Genomic DNA, 10,557 nt, shown 5'->3' on the forward strand with positions numbered 1-10,557 from the left:
CACACACACACACACAAAGAGTCACACAGGCAGAAGACACATCCTCAGGAAGAGGGCAACAGGTTCAAGTGTAGATTTGTCATTAAACAGCCCCACATACATCGATGCAATAGGAGTTCCTAGGGGAGTACCAAATGAGTACAAGTTAATAGATCAGATAGCATCAGGATTCGAGAACATACCGATAATATCTGCTCTTTTCCCAGTCACCCCCAACAAGAATGTAGATAGAATTAACTATGTACATTATAATGTGATGAGATTAGCAAACATGACAAGAGATGCCGTTGATGGTTTAGCTGAACAACTAGCACCAACTTCCCTGATGGCCGTCCAAAACCGTCTAGCCCTGGATATGTTATTAGCAGAAAAGGGAGGAGTATGTTTCATGTTTGGAGATCTTTGTTGTACTTACATTCCAAATAATACAGCCCCAGATGGATCAGTCACCAGAGCATTAGAGGGATTGAAGACGTTATCTGTAGAGATGAAGGAACATTCAGGTGTAGATAACCCTATAGAAGATTGGCTAGACAAGACCTTGGGGAAATGGAAAGCAGTGGTGATGTCTATTTTAGTGTCAATAGGAGTTTTCTTAGCTATATTGATTACCTGTGGATGTTGTTGTATTCCCTGTATTAGATCACTGTGCAATAGGCTAATTGTCACAGCTATTGAGAAAAAGGAGTCACCCCCTCCATATAGTATGCCCTTGTTGTTAGGCGACTTAGTGTCAGAAGATGAAGAGGATATGTGACCTCTTACGAGGTCAAGAGAGGGAATTGTGGAAATATTATTCAGTTAAAAGTATGATTTAATTATCAATAAAATCAATAAGTGTTTTCTTTCATTAAATCTTTAAGCTGTGTGCTTTTATCATGTGCTTGCTATTTTACTCAGTGGAAAATTACTGTGACAAGCAGAGTGAAACAGGAAAAGAGGGGGTGAAATCATAAATCTAACTAAGTCAACACACACACACACACACACAAAGAGTCACACAGAAAAGAAATGTTATGAATCAATCCACTGCATATGTTTTAAGTATAATCATGAGTTGTGATGTGTTTTAATGAATCATAGGATTAAGAAACAACGCTACATAATTAAAAGCATTAGATGATTGAGTGTTTTCTTTTTACTAAAAGAATGTTGGTATGTTGTCCGGCCATAAGAAACTGTCTCTAGGGAACACTCCCCGAAACTAGCGAATGACCACAGGATGTAAAACATGTGTTGTGAGAGATGTTGTTTTGCAGGAACTAACAAAGAAGGACGGAGTCAGATAAACGTGATTCACGGTGATTGGTTGCTAAGGAGCAATACTCCCCAGAGAAAAAGGAGGAGTCAGAAGATGAGAACGACTTCAAATACTGAATAAATATGTGTTTTTTGAATAATCTGGGTTGTTGGCTTTTGAGAGAGTGTGGAGAGCGACTGACAACCCAAAGCTTTGTTACCCTTTTTACATCTGATAATAAAACTTCTGTTTAATTTTGGAGAACGTCTCTGTGCAAATTTTTGAGCATGCAGGACTGACCATTAAGTCCAACAATACATTTGGATGTTTATTATTACATGTATACTTTCTATTGTTGTGAAGTGACTCCAGATTATGTTTCTCTGTCATTTGATTAGCACTAATCCACTTATTTCGTGACCTGTTTCTGGCTTCAAGCATTCACTCAGCTAACCATTTATTCATCATATCATATCACATCACACATTTGTTTTTATAATCTCATTGTATATACTCTTCAACCTCTAGGCTCACAGATCGCCAACATTTATATTTTTTAAATTGTAAAAATGAATCGCTGTCTTGGCCATATAGCATTTCTTTATGGAGACAAAGGTTAGGATTGTTGTTTTTCTATAGTTTTAAAGCACACCATGAGTGTAAAGGTTGAGATCAATGTCAATGTTTACTTCTGTTTTTTAATATCAAAAATCGAAAAGGTGTGCATTATACCTGACACCTACTGTACATGAACACTATTGTTGGTTTTGTGACTGTGTGTCATTCCCTTGAAATGCTATTGAGCTTAAATTATAGTATATTTTCTGTATGAGCCCATACTGTATTGAAATACATGGGAATATTTACATATGATTTGGTAGTTTACTTTAGTCGATATAAAATAATCTATGGCCTAATGTTTTCTGTTTTTGAGGTAATGTTTTTATTAATGTTTTTAATGTTTAAGGATCTCAGTACATTTGAACTTAAAGGAAGCGAGGAATCTAAAGAGATGTAGCAAATTAAAAAGTTCAATAAACTTGATTTGTCCCCTAGAAATAATAAATGTGCATTTCTAGAACCTTTGACTTGACTAGTAACTGTTAGTACAATAGCCTATATCTTGAAGTTTCTTTCCTTTTATGAGGAACAATGAAAGTCTCACTGTTGTGCTCTTTAACAAGACTCTTTATGTCAGGTTTGTACACGAGGACTGTCTTTGATCTACTGATCTAGTATTGACGAAAACACAGATCTCACTGTAAAACCGCTGAAGTAAAAGAAGATCCAGAGGTGTGCAACAGTCATCACACTTGTAATACAATACTCAGTTGTGTAAGCATTATTACTGGAAAACATTAGACCTTATTTACCATAAAACACTATTAAATCCTACTGGAATAAGACTCAAAACACCACTGTACTGTATTGTTTGATGGTTGCTAAACAGTTTATGGTTCATAGTGGCATGAAAACCATTAGAATTTGTATTTTTTTTTTTTTTTATCAGCAAGGGTGAAAGTTACAGGCCTACATATACAGTTATACGTGACATTTTACAATGTTATTCTGTCCAGCGGTGAGCGCTCAATGTATCTACACACCCATAAACACCGATGATGTAATAATTCCCGTGTCGCCTGTGGGCGGAACCAGTGGTTTCCACCAGGGGTTTGGGCGCAAAAACTCCTCCGCGACATTTAGGTCAAGACATTCGGATCTACAATAAGAAGACTTCAGTAGATTAAGACCTTCAAATGTTAAAAGCAGGTTAATCGACATTCTCCGTTTTTATATCTATGCTGTAAATGCATTCTTATAATTTCGCATGCTGGGAGACAGTGAAACAGACGACTTTCCCGAAGAAACGCTCGTGAGACATGGACCATGACGCAATTCGTAAGTAATACAGTAAAATGCTTTAATAATAAAATTGGCCTACTTTTATAATATTTTTAAACGAAGTGGCAGTACAAATGACAACTAAAACTTACGACACCCTGTGAATCAGTGACTGTAAGACTACAAGTTCGCTAGAAATGAAGGTTTTTTTTATAGTGAAAGTTTAGCAACCATGTTTTGTGGAAGATTGGTTACCGTGTTACTGCATATCATGAATAAACTGTGATTGCTGTAGTTAAACCATATTTGCTATGGTTTTAGTACAAATAAACAAAGAATGACTATAGTTAAACCATGGTTAAAGGGATATTGTTCATCCAAAAAAAATCTTGTACATGGCTGTTCGTGTGTGAAACCCAAAATAAGATATTTTGAGAAATGTCTCAGTGGTTCACACCGTGGAAGTCAGAAAGTTGTTTGGTTATTGTCCTTCAACATATCTGTTGTGTTTCGCAGAACCAAGTCATACATGTCACATTTTTTATTTCAGTTTTCATTTTTTAATAAACAATCCCTTTTTGTAAAGGATGGCAGTTGAATGTCTAAACCAAAGATCTTCAAATGGGGTCCCCAAAATTACTGTTTAATTTCAAAGTATTTTAATATAAAAATAAAAGTTTGGCATCAGTAATAAATGCAGTAATAATTTCAACCAGAGCTGGAATGAGTAAGCCAAAGTTCAGCTAAACGTTGCAGGAAATTATGTGGTAAATTACAATGATCATTACAATGCCTATCTATCTTTGTTATTTATTGTCCATCAGGTGCTCAGTTTGTGGACGCTCACTGGGCGACACTCGTTCAAAGGGTGGACAAAGCGGTGATGCCAATAGCAGATGAGCTTTGGTCAAATGAAATGCTGGGATGGGAGTCATACTGTGAGATCAAAGCAGCAGATACCAACCAGAAGAGAATGAGGGTGTTACATGGAGTCTTGCATTCTGGAGGAAATGCAGTTAAATCTGACTTTTATTCTGGACTGGAAAAGCATGCATCGTTTCTGCTTAGAGATCTGAGTAAGAGCACTTCTTTAAGATGCCGGTCACAGGAAGCAAAGTTTCAAATGAGGCAATGTCATAGTGCCACTAGAGGGTTGATTTATCACTAAATAGTACCTGTGCTCACAAGTAAACACATTTTTATGTAGTACACTATATATTTATACATCTGACAATTGAAGGTATAGTGTAACTTCTGTCTTTATTTACTTACCTTTATGTTGTTATTTAAACCCAAGTTACATTCTTCTGTAACAAAAAGCAGACTGACAGCCTCAGTCATTAACTTGAACATTTGTTTCACCTATTGTTTTTTTACAGGAAAAAAGAAAAATGGGTTTAAAACAACATGAAGAGGAGTAAATGATGTTAAGTTTTATATTTTGGCAAACTATCTCAAATATTTATGGCATGGGATCCGTAGATGTTTGTTGAATATATAATGTTAAAACCTTCTCAGGTACCAACCCACCAACTGCTGTAGATCCTGATGCTGTAGCAAAGAGTTTAGGTGAGTTTATTTTTTCATCTTTGATAGCCTTACCAAAATCATAGGACATATGTCTGTTTCTCACTAATGACCTTTATGTGTTTTGCACAGATGGATATAAAATGTGGATCCAGAGGGAATATGAGTTTGTGACAGAGTATAACTCACTGCCTGGTGAACATGTGCTGCTGTCTGAGCGCTACATACAGCCTCTGATCATAATGAGACACAGAGAGAAGAAAGAGAGAACGGAAGAGTTGTGCTTTATGGGAGAAAGTTTCCAACAGTTGATAAGCTCAGAGAATAATGCAGAGAAAGAAAACAATGTCCTGGATGCTCTTTTCAGTGCAGATAGTAAGGGAATATGTCCTGGTGCTGTCATTCTTCAGGGGAACTCTGGGAAAGGCAAATCCGTCACTGCACAAAAGATCATGTTGGACTGGGCATCTGGAAGTCTCAGCAGAGAAAACTATGATTGTGTTTTTCACTTGAAATGCAAAGAACTGAACCAGATTTCTGAAGAGCAGAGTTTGGTGGAGATCTTGAGCATCAATTCTAATTTAACACCAGATCAGATCTTGCAGATCCTGCAGATGTCACCAAAGAGAGTGCTGGTCCTCATCGATGGATTTGATGAACTCATAGTTTCATTTGGCGACGCATCAAATAAGTTAACAGCAAACGATGTGTATAAAAAAGCTCCACCTGAGGCTTCTCTGACGGCCCTGTTGAAGGGTTGCCTTTTGCCCGAATCTTTCCTGCTGGTCACGACCAGATCTACAGCTACAGACACTTTGGGCGGTCTGCTTAAGAAACCTCAGCGTTTTACTGAGATTATAGGTTTCTCTGAGAGGGAGGTGGAGGAGTACTTCCAGAAGTTCTTTCAGGATGAGGAGCTCTTCAGGAACGCTTATGAGTCTGTGAAGGCAAATGAAACCCTGTTTACTGCCTGTTCCAGTCCTGTTATCTGCTGGATCATCTGCACAGTTATCAGAGAAAGATTCAATGATGGTACAGATGTAACAAGCGGTCTGGAAACAACCACATCCATATATGTTGACTTTGTGTTCACTCTACTGGAGCATCACTGTCAGGGTTTGAGTGAGTCTGTCCCGACCCTGCTGAAGAGTCTGGGTCAGCTGGCAGAGAGAGGGATGATGGAACGACAAGTTCTGTTTGACGAAAAAAGTGCGAAGAAGACAGTTTCAGATCCATCTGGCAGTCCATTCCTGGGCAAGTTCCTCTTTAAAAAAAGAACCCGACAGGAGACGATGTTCAGCTTCATGCATCTCAGCTTTCAGGAGTTTTTTACCGCTCTGTACTACATCTCACTGGATGAAAAAGAGTTTCTTAGTAAACTAACAGAGCGGTTCCACTCTCACTGGCAAAGCTACGGTGTGCAGTATTTGGATAAGAATTGTCCACTCAAGTATGGATGCCCTGAACTTCATTTCCTTCCTGTGGTTCAGTTTCTCTGTGGTCTGTGTAATAAAGAAGTGAGTGACTCGCTCAAGGAAACACACAACGTATCTGTCCCACCTTCTGTACAAGCACAGTTGGAAGAATGGATCCTCTTTATTAGCTCAAATAGAGACTATAACTTATTACCCTTTGTTCTCCTCTGCCTGTATGAGCTTCATGAGAAGGACTTTGTGCAGAAAGCTGTTGAAGCTTGGCAGGAGATGGACATGTCATGGGATAGTCTGAACAGGACTGACTGCTGGGCGTTGGTGTATTGCCTGGAGTGTTGTCCTAAGTTCAGAAGCCTGAATCTTAATTTTGCAGCAGAAGAGTTGAAGATGCTTCAGTCTGTGCTGTGCAGGACTCCAGAACTAGAGTGAGTGAGTCCCGGGAGCCATTGATTTTTTTTAAGTAATAATCAATATATTGATGGTGTACACAACAATTTAGTTGGGTGGATACTGTTTAATTGTGCAAAATACTTTTTGACATTAAGATGACAGATAACTAGGTTTTACCTGAATGATCCTACTAATATAATTTAATTGGAAACAATAATGTCCCATATCATAGGCTTAAAGAAATGATATGGTCAACACAGCAAAAAAATAAGTTTTGTAGTAATTTTTGTCTTGTTTTGTAGTGCAAATATCTAGAAGAAAATCCTTGAATTAAAGGGATAGTTCACCTTCAAAATGAAAATTCTGTCATCATTTACTCATCCTCTTGTCATTTCAAACCTGTATGATTTTCTTTCTTCTACAGAACACAAAAGAAGATATTTAAAAGAATGTTGTTAACCGAACAATGGCGGTACCCATTGACTTGCATTGGTTTTGTGTCCATACAATACAGTAGAAGTGAATAGGTACCACTGTTGTTCGGTTACCAACATTCTTTAAGATCCTTTATCCTTTAAGAAATAAACAGATATATACATATATTTTGACTCCAGACAATGGGTGCAAAAGTTTCTTGCAAGCTCTTGTCCATGCTGAGTAAGACAGATAACTGTGAAAGTTGTGGGAACTGTTCATTTAGTGGTTTGTCAGGGTCTGTTTCTTTGTTTTAGGTTGACATTGCAAAACCTTACAGACACACATGTTACTGATCTGATTTCAGCTCTTGGAGAAGGAAAGCGACTGGGAGAGTTGCGGTAAGCACCAAGCTTTATTTGCTTTTAATGCTCCCTCGGGTTAGATTAAACCATCAAGATCTAGTATTTGATGGTTTATGGTAAACATTTAAGGCATTTATTGGACTAAATTATTTGGCAAAATGGAAGACTACAGACTACTAAAATTGTTTGATTCTTTCTTAAAGATATATTGTAGCTGTTCATTTGCACATGTGTTGTGTGTAATTTCTTGGCGCTTGTATGTGTATTCTATAGACTGAACAGCAGCGGTCTGTCAGATGAAAGCATGAAGCGGATTCTTCATGCTCTACACAAACAGAAGACTGTGGGTGGACTTCAGATTGCAGTGAAGAACATCACAGCTGACACCGCCCTCATCCTGACAGACTTCATACAGAACACAGAGAAATGGGAGGAGATCAGGTAGAAGTCACTACAGAAACACAAATCGTTATTCTGCTCCTTTAATTACGAATGTATTTATTAAACAAGATAATCATCAGCTGGTCCATTGCCAGGCGAGCCGCTAAAATCCAGTGTGAATGTTTTTACATTTACAGTATTAAAATATTGACTGTTGATTCTGATTGGCAGTTTAAGGGTGAGCGCTGGATGCAATGATGCAGAGAGTCTCTGCTCATCTCTCCGACTCTTTAACACAGATGGAAACCTTGTGTAAGAATCTCTTTCACACTTTGCCGTGAATCTTATATCTTACACTAATTCCTTACCTCCTAAAATCAAAAGTACTGGATAAATAAGACTTGTGCTTTTGAAATAGTACAGTACATGTGTTTTTCTTTTTTACCCTTGACCTCCAGGTTGAATGTGTTGAGGTGGTGTTCAAGCCCACAGAATGTACCATCACTTTCAGAAATCATTCTGCAATATCCACGCTCCGAGATGTCCAGTATTAATCTGAAGAACTTCTTACAGGCCTTCCATGACATAAACTGTTTAACGGAAGAGTATGTTTGCAAAACTAATATCACCTTTCCATATGTATTTGTAAAAATACACCTAAAGTTTATACTCCAACATTCTGTCTTACTTGTTTTTCTGTGTCTGTAGGAGGGCAGGTTTTGATCAACAGGTGGATTCTCTGTTGTCTCATCTCTCCTCTGTGTCTGGGTTGAATGCGATAAATCTTTCTGCTCCACTCCTGACTGAGAAATGGGCGTCCAGAATCCTTTTCCTCATCCAGTCCTGCAAAAGTCTGAAAGGGCTTAGGTAAGGATTATGTGTGTACAGTATTTGTGTGAAGAGAGAGAGAACAGTAACACTATTAGAATCACATTCAGAATGGACCTATTATGTTTGGGCGATTCTTGATAATTGTAAGTATATTCTAGCTTTAAAACTTGTAAATTAGCACACAAATTCATTGGACTACTTTTTAGATAAACTTTTACTTCACTGCTCCGTGGTTACAGAATCACTCAATGGTCTGCTGAACCTGTTTTTGAGAATTTGTGTGCATTTCTGTCATATAGTTTTAATGCTGGTTCATGGAGCTCTGATGATGTGACGTGGCTTCCGGGTCGTTTACCGGAGGAGGGACTGAGGTTACTGAAGGAGTCCCCTAAACATCCTCAATGTACTCTAAACATTAAAGGGTTTGCACATTCACACATCTCTTACGCTTTAACATAATTATCTCAGTGTGATCCAGTACAGAAGTGTGTGCTGTGTTTCTGTAAAGGTTTAGATGCGGTAAATCCACAGACGGCTGCACTCATCAGACTGAGCAGTTTGAAGAACTTGACTGCAACCAGAGAGTGACTATTATATTCAGTGGGGAGAATTATACAGAAGAAAGTGAGTTATAATTAGGAGTAAAGCCACTATTAGTGTGAACTGCTCCGACCATTTAAATGAACATTAATTTGTGTGATACGTTGCTATAAAGTGTTTGTAAGTACCTGGTATCGATTTAACATTTCTTGTGGCAGAGCAAAGCAAAGGGTCCCAGTGCTTTTCTGCTTGCGTATTAGCACTTTTGGCACAAGGACATGAACTGTTGCATAATATAAAATATAATAACTGTGTTCTAATCTAATTCTAATTACCTTAGAAACTGTCATGAATAAAGACACATTTATAATTACAATAATATAGGAAATATGTTAGATGATATTTTTAATTGTTTGGTAGTTTTTTGTACTTAGGAGTATTCAGAGTTCCCTGATAACATGTGTAAAAGGGTGAATGCTTATTTAAAATCATATCAGATTTATAAAAGGATTTAACATATTTCTTAATTTTCATTGAATTGATTTTCATTTTTGTTCCTCTCCCAGTTTCTCCCCAGATTAAACTGTGTGACATTTTGGGATGAACCAACCCAATTTTAATTCAAATGGAAGACACAAAAATAAGATACGAAACAGAAGAGGAAAAGGAGTTGGGGATTCTGATGGAAAGACACAGGGTGCCTCAAATTGATGCTTCCTTGTTTCCGTGTTCCAGCCGGTGACCCTGAAACTGATCTACAGCTTCTCTGACACAATGACCCTCATCCACAGAGTCCACAGTACACCACATTCTCTCTACCCTGGGTTTAGATTATTTCTGATTTTTTTCTTTCAAAATGAAACTGTGTTACGAAAGATAATACTGCACGCTACCAATACTTGCAAAGTATCAAAAAACAATAATTTGTTGACAACGTTTCAAATGAGCTGGCACAAAGTTTTAATGTTTGCCGTCCATGAACAATCTGTAAAAGTGAGATGAGTTTCAATCAATAATCGATTCAATAGCTGAATTTGTGTCAGTAAAATAAAGCAAGGCTTTCTTGGTGTAAGTATTCAGATGAATTAATGACTGTAATATCAGTGGGAAACTATGAATGTAGAAACCACACAGCATTTGACACCAACAACACAAATAGGCTGAATATTCGTAATGATACTTATGCAAACATAATTTATTACTTGATGTAAAAAATTTTGTTTTATCTAAAACACTTTCTTAATTGAGTATTTACATTTCATTTTTATTTTATTAGTTTCATTAGTAGTTTTAACTGTGCAAACATTCAAAATCTTTTTCTGACTAAACATTTTTTAGGGAGCAGAGGTGTCACATTATACCGGTATTGCAATAACCATGATGTTAAAACCATGATTATTGATTATCTTTATGTATATGCTTATCTTTATTTACACTGTTTACTCACATTCTTGTCAGATTCGTTTCTTACACGGGCACCTCTTACTTCTTTTTTGTGCATACTCCTTTCCTTGTTCCTTAGCCCCATCCCCTTCGGATGCAAAGATAGGAAGTGAGGATGGAGGAATCAAAGCAAACACAATAAGCATATGCT

At 37.4% G+C, this 10,557-nt stretch overlaps 1 protein-coding gene across 2 annotated transcripts; it reads left to right on the forward strand.

The window, feature by feature from the left end:
• The first annotated feature begins 2,891 nt into the window (after window positions 1-2,891).
• LOC130555020 (NACHT, LRR and PYD domains-containing protein 1 homolog) lies at window positions 2,892-9,642 on the forward strand. 2 transcript variants are annotated; one of them, XM_057335020.1, is made up of 12 exons: window positions 2,892-3,139; window positions 3,907-4,158; window positions 4,601-4,651; window positions 4,742-6,467; window positions 7,164-7,247; window positions 7,485-7,652; window positions 7,824-7,904; window positions 8,051-8,197; window positions 8,301-8,459; window positions 8,723-8,845; window positions 8,932-9,047; window positions 9,530-9,642. In XM_057335020.1, exons 1-12 carry the CDS (start codon window positions 3,121-3,123, stop codon window positions 9,565-9,567), a joined length of 2,964 nt encoding a protein of 987 aa, XP_057191003.1. In that variant the 5' UTR covers window positions 2,892-3,120; the 3' UTR covers window positions 9,568-9,642. The 2 variants fall into 2 exon arrangements, with proteins under 2 accessions (XP_057191003.1, XP_057191004.1); XM_057335021.1 differs by having other exon boundaries at window positions 8,723-8,826.
• Window positions 9,643-10,557: the final 915 nt, after the last annotated feature.

This window comes from Triplophysa rosa, linkage group LG5 (assembly GCF_024868665.1).
Source record: "Triplophysa rosa linkage group LG5, Trosa_1v2, whole genome shotgun sequence".
Lineage (NCBI taxonomy): Eukaryota > Metazoa > Chordata > Actinopteri > Cypriniformes > Nemacheilidae > Triplophysa > Triplophysa rosa.